The sequence below is a fragment of the Panthera onca genome, chromosome A3 (assembly GCF_046562875.1).
Source record: "Panthera onca isolate mPanOnc1 chromosome A3, mPanOnc1 haplotype 2, whole genome shotgun sequence".
Lineage (NCBI taxonomy): Eukaryota > Metazoa > Chordata > Mammalia > Carnivora > Felidae > Panthera > Panthera onca.
This window is the reverse complement of record NC_138341.1, coordinates 51274354-51300388: the sequence shown is the minus strand read 5'-3', so window position 1 is coordinate 51300388 and position 26035 is coordinate 51274354. Positions and strand designations below refer to the sequence as shown.

Here is a 26035-nt window from a genome sequence, read left to right as displayed (position 1 = left end):
CAAGCATGCAATAAATATTTATTGAAAGGATGAATGAACAAAGTGAGACAAAACCCTAAAGCAACAACCACAAAGGACAACACAAGTATATAAATGGAAAAATAAGTCATTAGAGAGGATTTGACTCTTTATGGAGTCCTGGTATCAAGCATCTCTGGCCTGCCATGCCATTACTATAGTTCTTAAATTCTAGGAAGAGAGTTCTATGGATGAGCCTCTTGCGGTGGGAGTAGACACTGTGACTCCCAGGTCACAGCCAGAGGAGTCAGTGGAATATAACAATGTCTCACTAAACCTCAAGTACCATTTTTCTATTACCAGGATAAACTCAAAGAATCTAATTCACTGGAACACACCACTATCCACAACACTGAAACACAAAAACTCTCCCTAAAGCCCAGAGTAGTGCAAGACCTCCAGCTGACAAAACAGCCTGCCCAGAACGGCTTGATTTGTCAGTAGAGCAAAGGGGGGAAAAAAGAGGATGAAGAAGGGGGAGGGGAGGACCTAACATACTTCTTCTGCCCTGTTATTTCTACTCCCCACGACGACGAGACCTTTGTGAGTAGGCAAGGGAGTTGAGAAGAGAGAACTCAATCTCTGCAGTCCAGGCTGCTTCACATTTTTCAGAAATTACTGCATGTTCAAACAATGGAATATTTGTCAAAGTACAACTTGATCACCAGAATTCATCTGTTTTTCATAACCACATTTGACCTAAACTCTGCTGACTAAACAAGGTACCCTGTGTTTCGCAGTCTGGAAAATGTGGCTCCCACCGTCATTTTCAGACCGCGCTAAAACCTCTGGCCCCTGGACTACAGCCGCGTGGTAACTAAGTGCATTCAGATTAGGCCAAGGATGATGTCTGCTGGCTTCCCTTGTTACATCAATCACAGATTTTCATTTCCAATTCACGTTTTGGTTAATCTCTCTTTTTTGTAGGTATCTATCAAGAGAGTGCAGAGAGAAGATCTACAAAATTTTTTATATTTTTCCCTATGGGCTAGGTACATACGTATAAATTCACATATATCGACATACATATGCTTTTAAGCTTTTATTTCAAGAGAATTCTAATTTACAGAAAAACTATACGAATAGTATGAGGAAACACCCACGTATTATTTACTCAGATTCACCTACTATCCATACTTTGCCCCATATCCTTTATCATTTGCTCTCTTCCTAAATATTTATTTTTTCCTTAGCCATTTGAAACTTTGTTACATACATCAGATCTCTTTACTCCTAAATAGCTCATTGTGCATTTTCTGAAAATAAGAATAATTTCTTTAACAAGAGAATAGTTTCCAATTTCAGAAAATTTAACATTTTCCTAATCTACCGTCCATATTCCAGTTTTGTCAATGAATCCAAAAAATGTGCTTTAGAGCATATTTTCTTGCAAGCTCAAGATTCAATCTAGGACAGGGATCAGCAAACCACAGCCCCCGGGGTCAAATCCATCCTGTTGCTTATTATGTAAATAAAGTTTTATTGGAATACAACCACATTCATTCATTTACATATGGTGTCTGGATGCTGCTGAGGTATAACCATCCGTAAACTTGAGTGGTTGTAACAGAGACCCTTTGGTCCACAAAGCCTAAAATACAACTGTCAGGCCCTTCAGAGAAATGTTTGCCAATCCTGGCCTAAGACAATGCATTGCACTTAGCCGTCATGCTTCGTTAGCTTCCTTTAATTCGAAACAGTTCCTCAGCTTTTCTTTATTTTTTATGATTGATATTTTTATATTTGTATAAAATATGTATTTGTAAATATGTATATTTGTATATATTTGTTTCCTTCCTTCCTTTCAAACAGAACGCTTCTCATCTGGAGTCTGTAATTTTTCCTCATGAATTAGATTCAAGTTATATACTCCAGGTCAGAATACTACATAAAGTAATGTGGTATCACTCTCAGGGAATCTCACTCAGAGGCACACAATGTTTATGCAAGTTTTGGTGTAAATTTTGATCACCTAATGATGAGGGTGCCCAATTATATTTTTGCCTCATTATTAATAAGTAATCCTAGGGAGACACTTTAAGACCACACAAATATACTACCACTTACCAAAATTTCCTCACTAGAGTTAGTAAGTATGAATGATTTGTGCCCGAATAAATCTTTAGTGTAATGACTACAAAATGAAAACCCACGAAGAGTCTGAGATTTTATCACCTTGCACACCAACAAATCAGCGTGTGCCACATTTTCATGAATGCTAGCGGCAGGTACGAAACTGGATCAGAGACAAAGGACTTTATTACTAGTATCAATAGCAGCAGCTCGGGTATCAGCATTTATGCTTGCATCAGTTCCCAGAATCCCAATGTCTACAGGACAATGTGAAGAAGTCCAGGAGACACCTGCACATATAGCGGTTTGCTTTAAAGGAAAGGAACCCTGAGCATAGGGACCCAAGTATCTTTTTCCATAGAAAAACACAATCTTGATCTTCCAAAGCTGGAAACATGCCTGCTTCTTTCTCTGGCAGGAGACATTATCCCTACCTTACAAAGCTGTTGGCTGCACAAACATCCCTGAAAAGATAATCTGGAACAAACACAGACAATGCCTCTGCTCACAAGACGTACAGGGATGCAAGAGACCCATAAGTGTCAACACTCAACATTCTACTATAAGAAATAAGACCACAGCCTTCTTTCCTATTAACATAGGGATGTATTTAGATTTTTACATGTTCATTCATTCATTCATTCATTCATTCATATATCTGTGTATTGTTTTTTCTTTTTAAAATTTTTTTAATGTTTATTATTTATTTTTGAGAGAGAGAGAGAGAGAGAAAGAGAGACAGCATGAGCAGGGGAGAAGCAGAGAGAGAGGGAGACACTGAATCCAAAACAGGCTCCAGGCTCTGAGCTGTCAGCACAGAGCCCGACATGGGGCTCAAACCCACGAACTGTGAGATCGGATGACCTGAACTGAAGTTGGACACTTAACCAACTGAGCCACCCAAGAACCCCTATCTGTTTATTGTTAATATCAACTTACGGTTTCCTATTTTTTCCCCAATGAAAATACCCTTACTCAGAAATTTTCCCACTTTTGTGTTTTCCATTAAGATTTTAAAGCCTAGCCGCCTTTTATTACATTATTTGGTGGAAGGAATTACACATCTGAATTTCTGAATAATGGAGAAAAATCTAGAGGAAGAAATTATTCTTCTGAATTTCTGAATAATGTGGGAAAATTTAGAAAGACAACAAGTCAATTGCAAATAAAACCTAGAGAAAGTGTCCTAAAGGCCCTCCCAAAAAATTGAATAACAGCTTAAACAAACTTAACAAATAGTCACTGTTGACCATTTAAGCCCACAACTAGTTGTAAGCCAAGTGTGGTCTGGACTGGACTATTCACTATCTCAATGATACTAGTTTCAATGGCATCTTTTTATGTTACAAGAAAAAAAAAAGAATAGGCAGACAGACCATTTTCATAGAAAGTAACTGACCTTACTGTTTAAGAAAGGAAAATCCTATTCTTTTCCCAAGTATGACTATGATAAATCAGGCCTCCCTATAAGGCAGTTCTAGAAAACCAGACCAAAACTTTTTCGATAAACACAGTCACATAAAATTGTTACACTCACGTGGTCACAGAATTGTTAAAGTATGTACCAAAGGCAAAGCTGAAGGAGAAAAGATGTTTTGAAAAGGTAGACTAAAAAGATGTAGATGGCCTTCCCACCTCCATCCCTACTTCCAATCATTATGGACAAGAAACCAGGTCCAGTCTCTTACTGATAGTAGAACAAAGAAAACCATGTGCTGATAAGGTGTACAAAGTGAATGTACCGATTATGTATCATATGAGGGTGCAATACAATATAATGAATAATTTAATGCTTATAAACGTGCTTAGAATAGCTCTCCACACATAGCACAATAAATAAGCCACTTTAATGATGATGACAACTGACGGAGGAAAGAACACAAGGCAGAGAATTTATATGTAGCTCTTTTTCTTTTACGTTTATTTATTTATTTTGAGAGAGAGAGAGAGAGCAAGAGCAAGCGGCCGGGGGTGGGGGGGGGGGGGGTTGGAGACTTGGGATTCTCTCTCTCTCTTCTGCTCCCCCAGCAGGCTCTGCACTGACAGCACAGAGCCGGATGCAGGGCTGGAATTCATGAACCATGAGATCATGACCTGAGCTGAAACCAAGAGATGGACGTTTAACTGACTGAGCCACCCAGGTGCCCCTATATCTAGCTTTTAGTTCTAATTTGGTTACCTACCGATTATATGACTTTAGGTGAGTAATTTAACTGCTTGAGGCCAAGGTTTCCCCTTCTGTGAAAAGAGATAAATAAAAGAAAGGGTAGGCAAAAGTCCTTCTTGCTCGGATATTTCACAGTTCTTAATTTCTAGATTCGTTATTTTATAAAAGTAACCTTAAATGGCGGAGGGTTGTAGGAGGAAGGGCACAGGTGTTATTGTAGTATTTCTGTATCTGCGCATTTATATCTACACATGCATTAGTCTAGTCCCTTATTCCTTCCTCGCTGCATTCTTAAAGAGTCCTTTTTACAATATAAACATTTAAGGATGGGGTAGGAGTGAGCAGGATTATGTACAAGCTAGAAAGCGAAATATTTCTTTAAGATTTAAAGGTAACATTCCAGGTGCTTTTACATCCATTCTTTCATTCCATTCTCACAGAAACACTGTGAGGATTTTTTAAATGGAAAAAATTGAGGCTGTGAGACATTAAGTAACATGTCCTAAGATTTAGAATAGATTCAAGCTTATCTGGTTTGTCCGTAATTTTTTTTTTAAACACCACGTTGACTAGAAATCACTTGGTTTCTAATCTTAATTGTTTTTAAAATTACAACAGGATTCAGCATTTTTACAAAATATTGTATTCTTTGAAGCTACTGCTTTCCTGATGAACAGAAACAGACTCAGATGGAATGCAGCCCTTGCACTGTGGCCTTCCCACCTGCTTTCTTTCTGAGATACAAGAAAGATGCCTAAAGTTCTGGCATCCATGTCGCAAGTACAAAGGCAAAAACTACATACTAAAGATGGACAACTGGAACCGCTAAAAGAACATAGGTGTCTGGGGACAGTGTAGCGCCACCATACCACACTGAAGTGCCGACACCTGGACTACTTGTCATATTATAAAAAAAAAAAAAAGAAAAAATACACTCTGTATTTGTTTTTGTTTTATTTTTTAATGTTTATTTATTTTGAGAGAGAGAGAGAGAGAGAGAGACAGCGCACAAGTGGGGGAGGGACAGAGAGAGAGAAAGAGAAATAGAGAGAGAAATTCCAAGCAGGCTCCAGCCCGACGTGGGGCTCTATCTCATGACCCGTGAGATCATGACCTGAGCCGAAATCAACAGTCAGACACTTAACCAACTGAGCCACCCAGGTGCCCCAAAACCCTGTATTTGTTTAAACTGTCAAAGTTGGGTCTGAGTTACATGTACTCAAACACAACCTACACTGCTACAGATATCATCATTAAACATAATAAATGACCTCATTTTCATATCTGAAAAATATGTTAATAAATCTTACGCTTTGTTTCAGGGCAAAAGGAAATCCCAAACCTAAACCAATATCCCATATAATAGATCGATGAACTTTATTGACCTCAGCTAAAACAACAAAATCTTCTTTGACTATGGCATAATAGCCCTTTTTTTTTTTTTTAACGTTTATTTATTTTTGAGACAGAGCGAGACAGAGCATGAACAGGGGAGGGGCAGAGAGAGAGGGAGACACAGAATCTGAAACAGGCTCCAGGCTCTGAGCTGTCAGCACAGAGCCTGACGCAGGGCTCGAACTCACAGACCGTGAGATCATGACCTGAGCCGAAGTCAGACACTTAACCGACTGAGCCACCCAGGTGCCCCCATAATAGCCCTTTTATAGGTCTCCATCGATATTTCACATTGTACTTTCTGGAGGGATTCTGAACATTCATTCATTCATTTGTTTCACAATTGTTTGTTAAGTTCCTTCTGTGTCGTGAGAGAAACACAGTAGTCTGAGATTTCCAGAAGCTCTAGTTAAAGACATTCAGTTAAGGAAATAAGAAGAATTCTGCCAACATTCCCTGAGGAAATCTCGAGTGCTACAGGTAAAGTGTCTGAGTTTCTACTCCAGTGTTGAGGTCCTAAATTACTTCCCCTGTAGATTGTGGTTTGAGTTATAAAAATCTGAAAAAGTAGAGAATCCACTATAGCCCCAACCTCGGCTTTTCCAAATCTCTCACAATTTAAAATAAATCAGTTCTATTCATAGGTTAAAAACAAACTCTTCATTACACCTGCTACAACCAGCCATATTTAAAACATAGCTCCAATTATGGCATTTGCTTCTGGTTAGATCATTTTGGTATATGCAACTTACATAACTGTCTGAATGACCAAATTTCCTCTATAAAACAAAAGGAAACCCTTCCCCTCCATGTCCTCTTGTTCAAATCATGAGGTTCTGGCCACAATTATTCATGCCCCCCCCCCACACACACCTCATAATATCCGAAACTATTGGGACAATGTATTAAACTAAGCATCCAGTAAAGAAGGCATTTCAGGGAAGCAAAAGAACCCAAAATTTTTAAATTTAAAAACTGAAAATAAACAAACAAAAACCTGGCAGTCACAACCAAAACAGGAAAAGGAAGAAAAAGATGTAAGAGATCTGGCTGGATATATGAGACGAGGGAGAGAAGATTATAAATGCCAAATCCAGAGATCTCAGAAATGGGAGAAATTTGGCATAATGGAATAGAAAAAAATATCAAAAGGAAGACAGGAAATATGGACTCTATTTCAGGAAAGAGAACTGCCTGTCCGAAGGCATCATTATGAGAGAACATGGGGTCAGTACATCTGGAGCATAGATTGTGAGCAGGAGAAAGAGAGTGACCAGAAAGGAGGTAAGACAGTCAAGCCCAGGATAGAACATGGAAGACTATTTAGACCAAGTTAAGAAGTTTACTTCATTCTGAGAACAATGAGAAACTAAAGCGTTTGAAACACAGTTTTTATATGATTGAAACTGTTTTGAAGGGGTGTTACTGGGTGTGATATGGAGAATGATTTATTTCTTGTTCATTTTGTCAAAGCTTAAAAAATAATTATGTTATTGTGGTATCAAAAGCTGTGTAAGTGAGACATTAGTGTTAAAAAAAAAAAAAAAAAAGCACCGTGAGTTTAATCTTTCCCAACACAAACATTATAAAATATAAATGTGAGCATATGTAGAAAAAAAATTTTTTTAATCACTTTTTTTGCCTCTTGTTTTTATTCAAAGCCAAATGATATGCTCGGGGGTAATAAGGTCACCAGGTTAAAAGAGCAATATGACAATTATAAACAGTTAGATTACAGCGACTACAAACCAGGGCCCATTAGCCCATACTACAGGAAAGTTATCGCTATAAATGGCTTTTCCTGTGTCCTTATCAATGCAGCACACAAAGAATCTCACCCTCAGCTTTTCTCTATGATCTATGCAGTGTTTATGCCTATCTAACCTCCCCAGGCACTGGTGGGTCAGTGCAACTACGGGGCGGGGAGATATGGCAGGAGAGTGACGAGACCATCTGCGAAGTGTCAGAGATGGACTAGGAGTCACCACATATTTCAGGGCAAAACTTTCCACATTAAAAAAATATCTCTAAAGAAAATACTCCAACTGTGCTCTTATTGCTTGGAAGTACTCAAGATCACCATGGAAGCAAACCAGAAAGCTCCCAGCTCTGTTCTAACAGTGTTAAGTTGGCCCCTCAAACAGTACAACTTGCATTTGTCTTAGGAGGGGGGAAGCAAATGAATAGTTCTGAGATGGGAAAGAGAGTCCATTTAAAGTGAAAATAAAACAACACTTACCAAAAGGGTCACGAGGAATAATGTCTAAAAACCAGAGCCTGAAATGCTGGCCACTTCAAGTTCTTAAAAAATAAATGTCAAGTACAGAAACATCAGAATTCCTTGCTAATATCATTGCTATCCCAAAGATTTGAAAATGGTGCCCACTCATTTCATATTACTCTTCTCAGGAAGGCTTTTCTACTAAAAGTTCAATACTCTTTTCTTATTTCCCAAAGACAATGTATATATTCCAAATAAGTATGATGGATTAAAAAACAAACAAAAATAGGTATCTTCAGAGTCTCCTACAAAGTGGCTTTTCCCTAGACCCATTAAATTATGAACTTCCAAGAGCAGAAAGTATCCTGGTCCTCCTTACCTCTTTCACTCTATTAAGAAATACTGGCTTAAATAAAATTTAACATGTTTATTTATTTATTTTTTTTGTAGATCTTCTTAGAACATATTTGAATATACTACTGTGATCTGTAAAAAACCCAAGACAGAGAAATACAGTATACAAAGTTCTGACGACATCTGAAACAGGAGCCCTCCTCCTCCTCCTCCTTTTAACAGATCATCTGATGAGCCTGGTGTTCCCTAGAAATATAGCTCCAGAAACGTTAGAAGAATCTAGATCATTAAGCTATGTGTCTCTGGCAATGCTGGAATTCTACATCCACAATTTCCAGTTTCATGTGACTAGTGAAATAATGTGATATTTCCCTCTCCCTGTAACACCATCTTTGGAAATGTCAAATGAGAATAAAAACTTACAAACTCTAAGCCCCTAGAATTTTACATATAGGCCTTTCTCACTTGTCTTCATTTCTACCACAGGAGTTGTAAATGACCTTGCTTCTGCTTCCACCCGAATCAAAAATTTAAATGTTCATTCAAGTGTCTCTGTAAAAAATTGGAAGAGTTTAAATAATGGATTTTTATCACACTTACATAAAATAAATACAAGTCAATAGTTTCAATGTTTAAAGTAGAATCAGGATAGGTCTTCAAAAAATCGCCTATAGCAAAGTACAATCAATTTTAATGAAAATTAAAAAACCAGTCAGCATTTGCTGTTAGGTAAATGGTCTACGAGAAACACTAGGAAAACTACATGAGGTTGATGTCTGAATATCCGCTTTTTATTTGCCAATCAACTGTCCTGATACCTAAATGTAACAGAAAAGTTTTTCTATTTTTTTAAGGCAGTCTTATTTTTTTAAGTCAATAACAATTAAAAGAATCTGGCCATTAAAAATACACCCGATCCTGCAGACAGATCTGCCTTAAGTCTGTGTTCCAATTCTTGCTGTTAAATTTACTTGATTATTAAGTAGCAATAGTGCCTTCTGATAAAGGTACAGGAGTAAGAACTATAATATCTTACCTCAGGTGCCAACAAAAGAACTATTTAATGGCATGATTCAGAGTGAAGCCAGTCTCTACCAAGTGAGGTGTTCTCATATTCGCCATGTGAATAAGTCACTTATTTAATGTAGTCAAATTTGTGAAGTACTATGAGACTGTTGCACAACGTGTTATATAAAAACCAAGACAATACTATCATAAATACACATATAAACAACAACCTTTCCACTATCACTATTTGAAAGTATCTTGAAGTCTAACCTTAGAATGCCAAAACGAATCATTTTTTTTTTTTAGTTGAAAATCTCAGTAATGTCTTAGGCTCTTCATGTTATGTATTTCCCAAGTGCTTTAATGGAACAGCCAGTTGCTACCACAGTTCGTTAAGTAATTTCATTAATTCCTTTAACATCTCAAAAAATATGTCCCTTAAAACTGCTCATATCCATTCCTTTTTCCACTCTCCAAATACTTTCCTTGCTATTATCAGTAGTCACAGGACCGTGGATTTTGGAGTTTCCTCCAGTGCCAGTGCAGACCATACAAGTAGATATCCTCAGATTAGAAAGGGAGAGATACATTCCAGTAAGATTCCTGCTTACCCCATCCCACCCCATGCCATTCCTGGCACTAGCAATGATCACAAAGAACTGTAAAGAGATTGTGGGTAAATTCTCGCCCTGCTATTGACTATCTCTCCGAATTATAGCCAAAAAGGAATATTATTAAAGCAAGCAAGAGGTAAAATATCCTGAAACTTAACAAAATTACTTATGTTCAGGGAGATAAATTATTACCTATAGTCCTCATAATTACTTTTAAACTTCTGTTTGAATCTTCTTAGTAAAAGAATTCAAGGGACAAAGCTATTAGTTTAGGTGCTGAGGCTAACTTCTTAATAGAAAAACAGGTCACCAGCTTGCCGTGCCTAATGACTGCCCAGGGAATGAAGATTTATGGCACAGAAGTAAGTTCACTTTGAAATATGCTTTTAAATTGAGATTTTGGCAAGGCTTCCAACTCTAAGAGAAAGACAAGTGGTAGAGAGTCCTTAGGAGGCTTATAAAAGGGGATACTCAAGTGGAATTGGGGTAAGCCATTCTGGGGCATAGGTCTGTAATCAGTAGATGTCTGAAGCCTAACTCAGCCTCTAGTTCCCTTGACACGAAGGATTCTTTCTAGGTCTAATAAGATTCAGGAGTTGAAGAAGCCTCTGAAATTCTAAGCAAAATACCACACGCCTGTACATATGTGCATTTTGTCTAGGGAAAGGGCTCACAGCTTTCATCAAATTCTCAGAGGCCCCTTGCCCAAGGAAGTTTAAAAGAAATACTGAACTTGCTAGAGCCTTTGTAATATGAATTCACCGCCCAACGACATTCTGCATTCCCTTATACCTCAGGCTGTTTTATAGTCTCCTTTAGTAATTGAAAGAGAATGAAATAAAAATGAGGTTCTTATGATTCATGTAATACTGAGAGGTTGCTGCTTACTTAAAAAATCCACATATTGCTATATACGCTATCCCTGGATCCAAGATGTCAGAAATCTTTAGAAAGGGCACTTTTACTATAGTATAACACAAATGCGAAAAGGTACATAAATTAAAGGTATACACTGGGCAACATTCTTTCACCTAGGATTTTTTTTAAATTGTTAATGAGCAGATGATGCAGATCACTGGAAAACAAGAAACCACAGGAAGATAAGATCATAAACGAGACCCACACACCAGGAGTATGGTTGTATTTACAGGTTTGCTCCCCCCAGTCTCTTAATGACATCCAAGTTCCTTGATATGGGACATATATACAGTCCTTCCGTGATAGAAGGATGAGCGAGCAGAAAATTTGGAGAAGAGTCAGAAAGACGTTCCAGGGCACAGAGGAGCTAACAGTATATATAAATCTTTGTCCAAACTGAGTTGGGTTCAAGGCTTGGGGTCCATAAACATGGCAGACATCGCTGGGTTGGTAGAGCTTTCAAAAACTCTGTAAGACAGCCTGGCTTCTGTCCTCATTAGACAGACAGTCCATGCATCTTTTTAACTACTACTACACTATGTACAAAAATCTCAAATTATTATTCATTTCTCTTCCGGTAAAATTTTTAGTTTGTTTACTTTCTCCCTTCCAAAAACATCAGCCTTGATGACTATAAAATGATGTTTTATACCTGCCCCTTGCCTGCCCATCTCTAAACTGTGTATGAAGATTTAAACAATATAAATTGTTTAAAGCAATTCTATACAATACACCTGCATTTGCCCTGCACACTTCCACTGCATTACTATACCAAGAACCAAGTCTCAATTAACCACTATCTGACCCTTGTTCACTTTCTTCCCTCCCCTCCTCCTGCCAAAGTTTGCCCTTCCTGCCAAAGTTCAGCACTTCCTAGAAAAGTCTCACTGCCTGTTTGATATTGTACTTCACTTTAGTCACCAAAGGAAGAATTTACAGGTGCTTGGCCCCATCTATAAGACCATGACCGAAATCTGACCTCCTGTTACAATACGTGAACTCCTGCCCTACTGATAAGGCTGGCAGATATAAGTAGGATTTTTCAAATAATCCTTTGGGAATTTATAAGCAGCACAGCCATAAAAGGGGGGTGAATGGAAGGTCGGTTTCACTAAAAATAATAAATATTGCCATGTTTATTCAAAGTGTGCCTTGTTATCCTCCAGGCCAAAAGTTCAGATAAACACTATTGTAAATGACAAAATATTAGAACTTTTTGTTACTTCTGTTATGATCCTTCCGTTGGACACCAATAGAACTGTTTTCCCTCGTATAAGTCCCAGCCCTGATATTGTATAACACTGCCTGAGGCTAGAAAACTGGATTCATTTGCAGGTCAAAAGGAGGGCAGTTATCTCTCAAAATCAAAAACAAACATTTATTGAGTATTATATACTGTTAATACTAAGTGCTAAGTGCTAAGGCTAAAAAAGATGAATAAAACATGGTACCTGCCCTAAAAGAGCTTACAGTCTATTGAGGAAAAAGAACACATATTTAGGATGAGATAACAGAATACAGTCAGCACTAACAGAAACAGGTACTGGGTTCTATAACAATGCAAAGGGGAAGGGGGTCCACTGAGCTCAACGTAAAACATTAGGAAAATTTGCTGGAGGACACAAGTATGAAATAAGTAGGAGTCCGTAAAATAAAAAGAAGTGGGAATGAATACTCATTCAGGCAGAAGGACCAGAATGAGGAAAGAATGAGAAGCAGGAAATAGCATGGTACATTCAAAGAACTAGAAGCATTTCAGTTTCATTAAAGCAAAGTGGTAAGCAGCAGACAATATGGCAGACAGGACATGGAAAACCTTCTGTCTTTTGATATGCCATATTTCCTTCTATACTTCTATATTTTACTCAATAGATGACCAATTAGAGAATCTTAAGCAGATAACATGTACCCCAGATTTGCATGATGCACAGATCACTATCGTCACAGTGATAAGGGAGTCAGGGATTTATACTATAAGGAAGGGAGAGCAGCTAGGAGAATGTTTTCAATAATCCCAATGTCTAGGACAATCATTTTATGATAGGGGAGGATGAGAAAGAGAGTAAACTGTATTTAGGAGGTAACATTTGCAAGGCATGGCGATTTACATATGGTACTGAGAAAAACGAAAAGGTTTGGGTTTCTGCCTGGGGAACTGATAGAATGCTGTTATTGCCTGAGATCATGGTAAATCCAAAACAGTAGATTTTAGGGAAGGGGTGAGATAATGAGTTCATTTTGAAACATACAGAGTTTGTGCTGCCTGTGGAATATGCCAAAATGTTAATATTAACTACATCCAGAAATCTGAAAAAAATATTTATGTTACAAATCTTTATATTAAGCAATTCATTTTTAAATATCTTTGTCGTTATTATTATGAAGAGATGTCCTTCACTATATAGTAATACATATTAGTGATGTGAGAATGAGAAACAAATATAGAGAAGTGACAAATTACGGCCCCCCAAAAGCTATGAAAAGGGTCAACTCTAGAAGTCATATGTGTCTGGCCCTTCCTTTAACGAAAGAGACATTTTAGTCCTTAAGGTCCATCTAGCTCTGGAACAGCAATGTCCAAAAAATAAACATGTATTCCAGAAACAGAGCTGAGCTCTTACCACTGGTTGTACTTTTTCAAAATTAGGAAACACTATGAAAGAGGGAAGAAGCCTGTTTCTGCCATATAAACAATGTCTTATCAAATTATTATAAAACCTTTATGAATACCAAATATTGCAACACTACAGAATATTAGCATGTGGAATTTATTTAAAAATTTTTAAACTCATAGTTGAGGATGACATCGACTTTGTATATTTAAGAATGTGTACATTTAGAATAATTGATAAACTCTGTTGATGGCAGAGACTAGAGCCTCTATCTACATGTCTATACTTTACATCATATACTTTAAAAAATACCAATAATGTGCCTAATAATCAGCATCAGAGACACATAACTCCTGCCAGATTAACGGCCATGTATTAAATTCCAATCATGTACCAAAGACGGAGCGAGGCACCATTGGAACATACCTTTAAGTGCACTAAGCAGATCATTATTACCACAGCTCATATATGAGAAAGCTATGGTTTAGGTAACTTGCCTAACACCACACAGCCAGTGAGTGTGCAAATAAATTACTTCAGTACTCTTATTAACCACTAGTAGAGTTCTCATTTGAAGAAAACTTGTCACATTTTCTTTACCATAAAATCTTAACAAAGTTTAAAAAACTAACAGATACACAGTGATGAGATACAGTGCTGTTATATTCTTTTTTTTTTTTTTCATCGTTTTTTATTTATTTTTGGGACAGAGAGAGACAGAGCATGAACGGGGGAGGGGCAGAGAGAGAGGGAGACACAGAATCGGAAACAGGCTCCAGGCTCCGAGCCATCAGCCCAGAGCCCGACGCGGGGCTCGAACTCACGGACCGCGAGATCGTGACCTGGCTGAAGTCGGACGCTTAACCGACTGCGCCACCCAGGCGCCCCCAGTGCTGTTATATTCTAATCATTCAAAGATTATAACTTCTCTCCTGGTAGATCATAATTTTTTTAAAAGCATGAGTCCTTGATTTATTTATACATCGTTGCTCTCCATATCCATTTCATGCAGGACAAAAATTCAGTAAGTGTTTAGTGAATAAATGAGTAATAAAGTTTGAGCTAGCATATGCTCAAACAAGTGTACTGCATTCTTTTAGCTACCACTTACTTATTCATTCCACTAATATTTATTGAGTGCCTACTATATGCCAAGTACTGTTGTTGGTACTGAAGATATAAAATTAAACTAAACAAATTGATTTTCATACTTTTACACTATTTGAGAGGAAAAGTACACTTGACATTGCAATTCTGAGACTTAACAAAAACCATATATAAATACAAGACAGATTTAAAATAAAAAAAATAAAAGGAGTTAAATTTCACAGAGTATTTTTTTAAAAAGCAGTAATATATCCTCATTAAGTTGGATTTATCTAAAGAATACAGGAATCATTTAAGATCACAAAAATCTATCAATGAAACTTAATTAGTACATTCATGAGCTAAAGTATAAAAACCACAGAACTGTATCAATATATTTGAAAAAAATCCAATAATATTCAACATTTATTTATATTCTTATAAAAAATTTACAGGAGCCTAGGAATAACTAGATAAAGAATATTTACCAAAAACTTATTGCAAACATCAGTTAATTGAGAAACATTAGATACATGCTGTTAGAGATCAAAAATGAGACAAGGATGCCTATTATCACCTTCCTGAACAACAAAGTAAGTAATGATGATCCTGGTCAATACAACGACAATAAAAAAAAAACAATGTGATATATGGATAGGAAGAAAAGAAGCAAGTCAGTATCTGTAGACATTATGAACAACCACACAGAAAATCTGAAAACCAAAAAACAAACCATAATAACTAATAAAAGAGTTGAACAAGGTTGCCAGATATAAGTTAACTTACAAAAATCGAGAGCATTCCTCAATATCAGCAATTACTAATTAAAAAGTAAGGTAGAAAATTGTAAAAAAAAAAAACCAAAAAAAACCACTATATTTTGCTACTACTTAAAAAATGCCCAAGACCATTAACATAGAAACAAAGCTTAACTAAATAATTTAAAAGCAGACTTTTTTCTTCCATGAATACCAAGAATTAGCAGTAGAAAGTTGTCAATTCTTCCCAAAATATATAGAGAGATACTTAGTATATGCCCAAGGTATTCCAGGAATCAGTGGGCCATATACAGATTATGTAGTAGATAGGACTGGTAAAACTGAGTTCATCAAATAAAAAAAAATTAAGTTGGATTCCTACACCTCATACTATAAGTACAGTGAACCCAAGATGAATCAGTATCAAAATGTAATGGGTAAAAGTTAAAGTTAACATAAAGGGAATGCCCTATGACGTTGGAATAGAGAGGGGCTTTTCTTTTTTAAAAAAGACTTAAAAAGTACAAACTACAAGGTTTAAATTGATGGACTTGATTATATCAAAATCAAGGACTCCTGTTAATGAAAGATAATATGGCCATAGTGTAAAGTCTACGGGCAAACTGGAAAAAAGACATTTGCAACATCCTCCATTGTCAATATGTACAACATAAAAGGAATTTCTGAAATTTCTCTTTCTAGAAAAGAGAAAAAAACAAAACAAGGAAGGCAAAACAAAACTGAACAAAGGTCAAAAATAGGCATTTCAGAGAAAAAAGATCTTAAATGATTGGGGAGTCTATAAAAAGCACAATGTTATCAGTAATCAAAGAGATGCAAATTAAAACAAAGAGACATCATTTGATATCCATCAGGTTATCAAAAATTAAAATTAAAATTATATATATACCTTCTGACCCAGCAATTCCAACCTAGGTATAGAAATCTTGGAAACTTACACCCAAGTCCATACAGGGGTCCTACTTATTACAGCAGAATGTTAGAAGCAATTTAAGAGTTGATCACTGAAGTAATAGACAAAACACAGCAAATGCAAACCATTTGTTAATAATCATGTAGAAGTGGGAGGCAATGAGTAAGATATATAGACTATAACAAGGTTAGATATTAAAAATAGGCTGAATAAAAAAATACAAGAAAAAACTAGATCCATAAGATAACACCATTTGAGTAAACTAAAAACACCTACATATACAAAATTACTCTATATTTTTCAAGGATACAAACACAACCATTACCAGACATTAAACATATTAGAGTTTGTATATTTGGAGATGAGAGTTGTGGGCTTGTGGATAGGGGATGAATGGAAACAAACAAGATAAAAAAATACAAGAGGGGTACTGATAGGAAATAACGATAATAGCGTGTTGTGTCACAAACTAAGATGAATATGATTTATTTAATTATTGGTACATGAGATTGAAAAAAAAATTACTTATTTTAGGTGCCTTGAGACAACTCAATCTATGACGTCCTCCATCTTTATAGAACAAGGAATGACAGGTGGAGACAAGGGGTGGAGAGGGAAAAGAAGGGAGGAGGGGAAAAGGAAATTAGCAAGAAGTGGGAGGATGAAGGAGAGGAGAAAAAATTACCAAGTCTTCCCAAACTAATGGAAATCACCCCAAAATACTCCAGCCATGAAGTCCATAGACCAGTGTCCCAAACTGTCTGGAGTAACAACTAAGTGACACTATATTAGATATATGAAGAAAGAAAATGTATAACAGACTTAAGTAAGATTACTCCATCATATTATAAAACAACCTGATAGAATCTTTATAGAACTTTGTTATTAAAAAATACCAATAATGGACCTCTCTCATCAATTGGTCTTTAATGATACTTTGGCTTCCTAGTTTAATTTTTTGATTGCCTTTATATCTGTGTATCTGCACGTAGGTGACTACCAAGGTAGAGAAAGGGCTATTTCTTATAATACCATTGACACCCATAATAATTCCCCCCCCCCCCCCAGAGAGGTTTCTCTTTGCATAGGAGTAAGTGTCATCAGGAATAAAAAGATAAACAGTTTTTACAAATATTATTTTAATATATAAAGATAGGTTATTGTTATTTAAATAACTACATCATTAAATTAAGAATAGAAATCTGAGTGTGTGACTATTTCTAGGTATAATCTTATTATTTGTTGATGACTGATAAAAATTAATGTTATTTGCTTAGCTCAATTACATGGCAAACAAAAGATTCAAGAAGAAAGGATTCTTTTTTGTAATTAATACTCCTTAAATAATAGTTTCTTTTTTCTTACTCTTAATAATAAACAGAAAAACTATAAAAAATGAGAAAGAAGAGTTTTGAACTCAATATACCTCTTTATTAGGCAGAGCTAGATAAAGACTCACCAGGACAGAATATATGTGTAGACATCGATAAACAGGAGAGAAATCCACCAAATCTTGGGCTCCAGGTACCTGCAAAACAAACAAAATTGTCACAAAATATTCAAACAAAGCTATTAGGAACATTAAACTGCATTTATTTTTTTATTACTCAAGTGTAAAAAAAATAAAAGTCAGCTCTAGTTTCTAGCAGAAAAACACAAAGCAAACAAACAAACAAACAAACAAACCATGCTCTCATAAACCCAGTTTGGGTATTTTAACCATGAGATTAATAACCGAAGATAGCAGCAAGGCTGGGACACAGAACAGAAGGATGAAAACAAGAGTAACAGAAGATGTCACTGGCCCTGCATCTGCTTTTAGAGATATGTTTCAGGCTATGGGCCTCCAAAGGGGATGAGAAGATGGTAACATGACTTTGACAACTTGACTGTATCTTCTTGGACACATGGTAGGCTACATAAAAGACTAAGTTTCAGGAGTGCCTGAGTGGCTCAGTCAGTTACACGTCTGACTCTCGATTTTGGCTCAGGTCATGATCTCATGGTTGGTGAGTTAGAGACCCGTGTCGGGCTTTGTGCTGACGGCACAGATCCTGCTTGGGATTCTCTCTCTCCATCTCTCTCTGCCCCTTTCCCGCCCATACCCTTACCCACGCACACATGCTCTCCCTCAATCTCTCTCTCTCTTTCTCTCTCTCTCTTTCTCTCCCTCCCCAAAATAAACAAACATTAAAAAAAGAAAAAGACTAAGTTTCAGTGGTCAAAACCAAAACTTGCTGCACAGGATGAATTAAACGGCCTGCCAGCCAACTTCTGAAGGACATAAGAATTAGTGAATATTTACGTCAGCATGCAATCAAAATACCAGAAAATTATAGTACGAACAATGTAGACAGATTAAATCTAGACATCAAAAGGCAAAGTAAAACAAACAACATTAGGTAAGAACTGGAGATAGTCACAGTGCTAAAACTGTTTGGTTATGTGACCTGACAATGAGTAACTCACAATTTACTTTGGCCTCAATTTCTCAACTGAAAAAGGAAACTATTGCCTGTATTGTTGACCTATAGGAATTAAATAAGAATAAAAGGACACAAAGTAAATACTGAACAAAACAAAATAAAGCAAAAACAAAACAGACAAAAGTGCATTAAAAATAATCAAAATAAAGACCTAGCTGCAGGTTTTACTGTAACACTGCTAATCGTAGGATTCATTCAGAATATAAGCAGCAGGCACTAAATTGGGTTGAGCGGACTTGTGATTACAAAGTCTGTTTCCTCATTTCATCAAGCAGGATCATTTCTTCTTTGGTGGCATAGCTTTCTTCACCAAGATGCTTTTCCAAAGAAATCTACTCATTCTACAACTCAGCAGCCCAATACTTTCTTGTCTCTCCAAAATCATCATCTCTCTACATTTATTGGTTCAAATTTATTGACTATTTTGTTCATTTGCTTTGCACCCATGATAGCACACTAAATCTCTATGTTTAAGAATCTCTCAGGGCTATATACTCTGAAATCACTCAAAACAATCTCCTGTGAATCCTAAGTTTGATCATAAGATCTACGTCATGGTCCAAGCATAGATTTATTAAAAAAAAAAAAAAAAAAGCAATTAGAAAAGTCAGCATTAAAAAATCACTGAGAAAAACATTTTATGGACAGATAAGCACCATGCATTTAAAAACAAAAAGATTGGGGCGCCTGGGTGGCTCAGTCAGTTAAGCCGCCGACTTCAGCTCAGGTCATGATCTCGCGGTCCGTGAGTTCGAGCCCCGCGTCGGGCTCTGTGCTGACAGCTCAGAGCCTGGAGCCTGTTTCAGATTCTGTGTCTCCCTCTCTCTGACCCTCCCCCGTTCATGCTCTGTCTCTCTCTGTCTCAAAAATAAATAAACGTTAAAAAAAAATTTTTTTTAATAAATAAATAAATAAAAATAAAAAAATTTAAAAAAAAACAAAAAGATTAAAAAGCATGTAAAAATTAAGGACACTCGTTTTCATCTTAATAAAACAAAAAGAGGCAACAGATGATCATTTTAGGCAGTCTTATTTTAAATGGCCACAACATCAAAATATCTTTATAGTCTCCTCTCTTGAATTGCAAAGTAAAGATGTGAAGGAAATTTATCTTGCCAGAAAAACAGAGCCTACTAATGAAAACTACAACTAAGCAAAACACAAGCTCAAAAGATGAAAAATAAAATTATATTAATAATATTTAAACTACATAAAAATTACACATACATATGAAAAGGGATAAGAACACATGTAAAATAATTTTGATCTGTATAAGAAATGAACTTTTATTTAGAATGAATGATTATAAAATTATTTACAATAAATTATATACTTACAAAAAGCTTAAGGAAATTTAAATAAATTTCAATCACAACTTTGTTCATATGTTCATCTTTACATAGTTTATTTATTTTGTTTTGCTTTGACTCAGGACCATTAGTTTCATTCAAAAGGAAACTGCTCCCAAGCCATTCCTCAGACAGAGGCCTGGCCCCTTCACATGTCAGACCCATCCTTATAGAATGAACATCCACATTAGGGGACAGTTTCCCCTAAAAATCTGTGATGAGTAAGCTAATGGTGCCCCTTTCTAATGGGATAAAAAGAATGGTTTATCTGGGCCAACCAAAAAATACATATATTAGAGAGGACAGAAAGATTTTCCTGTCAGCTCCAGCAAATATTTACAACCAAACCTATCTTCTGTGAGGCTGTCTTGACATCATCATCCTCAGCTTCAAACAGTTTGAAGTGACCTGACCCGGAAGTATTGGCTTTGCTATTTCTTAGCCTCTGCAACCATAATCCAGTTAAGTCCTCCTCAGCCAAGGACTGCCTGCTTTGAAAGCGGTACACAAATCTAGACAAGAAAAGGAGCAAAATGGGGCTTCGGTTCACAAACTTTACCTCCACCCCCAAAATAGCCTACTATTTAGAAATCATTTTTCCTCCATGCTCCCTTCTGTGAAGAACACTAGGAACACTGCAAGGAACCAAGAAGAGTGCTGTGAGGAGAAAGGTATGTAAAGCATGCACTGACTCATGTTGCTTTGAGCTAGATGTGTTTTCTCTGCTTCCACTAATGAAAAAGAATCACATCTACTGAAAGGCAAAAGGAAGAGGGCAACATACGCTGTACGTGAAGGAATGCCATACGTTTGGAAGGATAAGAAATGAACTTTCAAAACTAAATAAATGGGAGTGGGAAAGAGAACAAAAGGCAGTTTCTCCTGACTCACATAAACGGGTCTGTTTTAAGGTCCACATTTTGCTCCCCATTTAAAATGCAAAATCTCTGTCAAGGTTGTCTTCATTCTTCTTCCCCTCCTGTTTGCCCTTCTCTCCCCTCAAGTGCAAAGAATGATTCAAGCAGGTTTAGATTTCAGCTGGGGCAGAGGGAGGAGTCCAAGGACACTTTCCTAAGCTAACAATGACTGTCCCTAATGGTTTCTGTCTCCTAACAAAAGCCATGACTCCGTCTTTATCAGCTTCATCTAATTTTTCCTTTCCAAAGTAAATAACACAGCCCTTGCATTTTACACATGTCCAAGTTTGACAAATCATTATCGACTGGGACTATAACTGATAAGAGATAACTTTGTGGTAGGACGTTGTCATTTCCTCTCATAAGGGCTTTCTTTCTGAGATACAGAAACATGATTAAAATAGTTAAACATTTCCTCTGCCTGGCAGTCAGGAACTCAAGACATTAAGATACTGGAGTCTGTATTTTTCTAGTTCAAATAGATCTATGAAGATACCAACAGCAGCCACAAACAGTATACTCAAGATTATCCTGCCTTTTTAACTAGTTGTTTTCCTTATGAATTCACATGAAATAATTTCATCACCAAGGACAGCAGCTGCCTCATTCCCTATATAGTTCCTGAATGGAGGGCATTAGTGCCTTCTGTCAACTCAAACCTCTTCATTATCAGAGAAGCAAATACTAGGTTAGATTTTAGATTCTGTAACTAAGAAATTTGTGCCTCAGGACGTGTTATAATATTATATAAGTTAAGATATTAAAATAACATAAATAAATAAGCTATCAAGAGAATTTAGGAGTGACTGGACTAGAACATTCAGGGGTAGATATCATGAAGACAACTGTTATATGCTACAATTATGCATTCACACACCCATTAGAGGTCATGTATCACCAGATACCAATATACATGGCTAGTCTGTTTCAGTATGCTTCTTACATTTGTAGGATACATATTAATAGCTTCCATCAAAGCTGTAGTTTTTGTTACTTATTGTCTGTAGATTTTGTTAAATAGCATCATATCTTATCGATACATTAGCTATCACACAGTGCCACTATATAGGTGACAAAAAAGAGTCTGGAGGCAGAGGATGTAAAATAAGAAAAGTAAAATAAGAAAAGTAAATTCATGAATAGGATCAATGAAAGGCACCCTGACTTAGAATCAATGAAAGGCACCCTGGAAAAAAGTCTTATGAGACTCTGCAGACCATGTATTGGAGAAGATGATGTAAAGATTCAGAGTAGAAATGGACATATTAGATGGTCATAAAGAAAAGAAGAATAAACATTTCTGATTATAAAAGTTCTTGCAAAACAGCAGGATCTGACTTTTATGATGTTTTTCTTCTCTAATACATCTTTGATCTGACAATTGAAAATTGAAAGGTTACTGGTTAAGTTCTTTCCCTAAAGAATAAGGAAAAGTGATTGTATTTCTTAAAGAAAAAGGAGATTTTTATTTTAAAATAAGTGACATCAAGCTTTAACAGATACATTTATTTAACATTTTTATACCACCTTTCCCCCCAACAAGGGAGTTGGAAGTTAGTAGCTACTTCTAGTGAAGGGAAGCAGGAAAGAAAAACATCTGCAGGTAACAATATCATAGATCTACCTGCTTTACTAACGGGTAAGCATATCATTAAGAAAAGGGAATAGAGTACACAACTGCTTGCCTCCTTCCATTCAAGAATATTTACCTATGCTGCTGATAAAGATAGTACCTGAAAAAAAGAAATGCATTAGTGTTCTAGCCTTGTTGTTCACAGCTGTCCCAGCAGATACACACACACACATACACTATACCACACAGGCCACTTATTTTTCTCTTATGAAACCTTTCAAAGTCGGTAAAACATCTAAAAGGGTATGATAAAAATTTGCAAAGAATTTAGAGATGTTTCTTCTCACTAACATCTGAGTCATTCTCCTTCTTGAAAATACTTTTGATTACCACTTTTCACAAAACAGTTCGTTGGGATTAGTAAATGAATGCAGGGACTTGGTGCCCATTTCTGAGCATTAGCTGGATCTCAAGTCATTAAAATGTACCAGGCATCTTTCTGAAGGGAGAAAACAAGAAATGATTAGCTGAAAAGAGCACTACCTTTGCACTCAAAGGATCAATTTCGACGGCCCATATTATGTCTGGAAGCCAGGAAATACCTGGCAAACATTCTTCACCAATGTGCTTTTCTATACTACTCTGCTTCCAAATCTTCAGAGAAAAGAAAGGTAGAATTCATTTGGACATAATCTTCCACAGAGCTGGACTGAACACCATGGAGGCACCAACAAACTCGAAGGCCTAGGACTCTAAGTGACTCGAATTAGCAAAAGGATAAAGAATTTTCTAAACCTTTGAACCTGTAAGAATACCCTGAACAGAGCCCTAGCCTAAAAACTGCATATTACTAAGAGCTTCTCGCGAATGACTAGGATTCTTCCTGAGAAATCCCTAAACAAATTACTACATAATTTACTCAAGTGTTTTCACTAAGCAGAAGAAAATCAAGAAAAATCACCATTCTCCCTATACTGAGACGCCGCAAAAAAAACTTTGTGGCCAAAATCAAAAGCTACTCTCAAGAATTCTCTGCTTAAAGCTGAACACTAAGGCAGTAAAAATTCAACTGGTCTTTATTTAACAATGGTCTACTATAGGCTAAGAAATGCTAAACTGTTACACAAAAAAGGACCTTTAGCCGTAAATATGGTATTAAATATAAAGGTTTTGAGAGGAAGAAAAATTAAGCTGATCAAAGTAGGTAGAAAAAAATGTTATAGATGAAGAATTAATTTTCCTAATACAGAAACAACTCACTAAGACTGAAGGGGGGGAAAAAACCAAAATCGTTAGAAAAATAGGGACACGAGCAGTTTACTTTTAAAAAATATACAAACAGCTCTCAAACTTATAAGATACTACATTTCACCCGTAGCCATAGGAATACAAATTAAAACTATACAGAGAGACCATTTCTCATCTATGCAACTTGTAAATATTCAAAAGCTTAACAAAACACTCTCTTAAAGAAACTGTAAGGAAATAGACACATCACACACACCTAGAGGGGGGATGTATAGAAAATGGTACGACTTCAATGAAGCAGAATTTGATATTATCTAGCAAAACTACACATGCATTAATTTACTCCTTGAATCAACAATCCTTCTAGGAACTTACCCTGAAGATATATATCTGACTATAAGAAGAATAACTCTCAGGTTTCGGGGTTGATTTTTAAACTGTTTTTTAAATTTTAAGATTTTTTATATAAGGTAAAATTCACCCTTCCAGTGAACAATCCATTAAGTTTGGACAAAACGATATAAGCCTATAATCATTATCACAATCTAGATACACAACAGTTTTACCACCCCCAAAATTCCCTCATGCCTCCCTGGAGTCCATTATTCCCTGACACCCAGCCTTTGGCAAACACTGACCCAGTTTATGCCCCTAATTTTGCCTTTTCAGGAGTATTATTTATTCAGCCCCAACGGTATGCAGCCTTTGAATCTGACTTCTTTCATTTAGCATACTACATTTGCGGTTCATCTGTATTGTTTCATGTATCTGTAGTTCATTTCTTTTTATTTCAGAATGAAACTCCAATTATGGATATACCACAGTCATTTACCCCTTCCCCTGAAGGACAGTTGGGTTGTTTCTACTTTCTGGCAATGTCTGAATAAAGTTGCTATAAACATTCGGGTGCAAGTCTCTGTGTGAACAGATGGGGAAATACCTATGAGTGAAATTGCTGAGTCAGATGGTGTGTGTTCAACTGTATAATACACTACTACACCAAAGTGTTTTCCAAGGTGACTAAACTATTTTGCATTTTTGCAGCAATATCTAAGAGCAATATATACAGTTGCTAGGCACCCTGCCAGTACTTGGTATGGTCAGGTTTTTTTTAACACTAATTATAATAGCTGTGTAGCTGAAACACTATATTTTAATAAGAAAATTTTGGAAATCATTAAATGCCTACATATAGGATATTGGCTGAATAAACTGATACATTCAAATAATGGAGTACTAGTTAGCAGTAAAAATAGAATGAGAAACATTTCTATGAATTTATATGGAATAATTTATAGTACATATTTTCATGTGGAAGAATAAGGTACAAAAATATATATGTATTACGTTATTAACAGCCATGTCGTATAAGGTATGGAGAAGGGTATGTGAAAACACACACATACACACATACTCATGATACTGATTACTTAGGAAGAGTGCATAGGACCAGGGTGGAAGGGATAAAGAGGAGAATGGGATATCACTGAAAAAAATCTTCTTATATAATTTTGCTTTCTTTTTTAAATTTTTTTTTAACATTTATTTATTTTTGAAGGAAAGAGAGACAGAGCATGAGCAGGGGAGGGGCAGATAGAGAAGGAGACACAGAATCCGAAACAGGCCCCAGGCTCTGAGCTGTCAGCGCAGAGCCTGATGTGGGGCTCGAACTCACAAACTGCAAGATCATGACCTGCGCTGAAGTTGGTTGCTTAACCAACTGAGCTACCCAAGTGCCCCTAATTTTGCTTTTTGAAACATGTTTACATTTTACATATTCAAAAAAATTAAAGTAATAAGCATGAGGAACCCTAAAAAATATACAAAAAGAAACAATTGAACCTAATTATATATCAACTTGGTAACAACCACATAGAAGAAAAAGCAAAAAAAAAAAAAAAAAAAGAACAAAATTGTCTGAACTATAGCCCCAGTGGGATATATTGTAGGATAAAAAGAATTGCAAAAAGAATCTTGAACCTAGTTAAGTTTACTCCTTTTAGTGACATGTGCATAGCAACTCTGAAACTTTTTTGTGTTATATGAGTAGACAGATGAGTAAATATATTCATATTCTGGGAACCAGAATTCTTAGAGATACAAATATAGAATAGGAGAAGAGGAAGACCTATGATATTCACGTGAAATTAGAAGCATCACCTTTAACTCAGGATTTATAAAACTGTCTATGTGTTTGTGTAGTGTGTGTATTTCTTAGCTCTCTCCACAGAAGAAGCATACCTAATGCCCATATCTCAGTTCTATATATCATTCTCCAGTAAAAGGGAAAGCTCTTTGAGAAAC

The 26035-nt window shown here is 36.3% G+C and overlaps 1 protein-coding gene across 7 annotated transcripts in view; it reads right to left on the bottom strand.

Moving 5' to 3' along the window:
* EXOC6B (exocyst complex component 6B) overlaps positions 1 to 26035 on the bottom strand; it is a 609008-nt gene that overhangs the window by 324346 nt on the left and 258627 nt on the right. For all 7 annotated transcript variants that reach the window (XR_013554682.2, XM_078444598.2, XM_078444596.2 and 4 more), the window contains exon 8: positions 17618 to 17686. Coding sequence is in view for 6 of the 7 variants with exons in the window: in XM_078444598.2 (XP_078300724.1) it covers positions 17618 to 17686 (69 nt within the window). In the remaining variant the exon portion in view is untranslated. The remainder of the gene's footprint in view (positions 1 to 17617; positions 17687 to 26035) is intronic.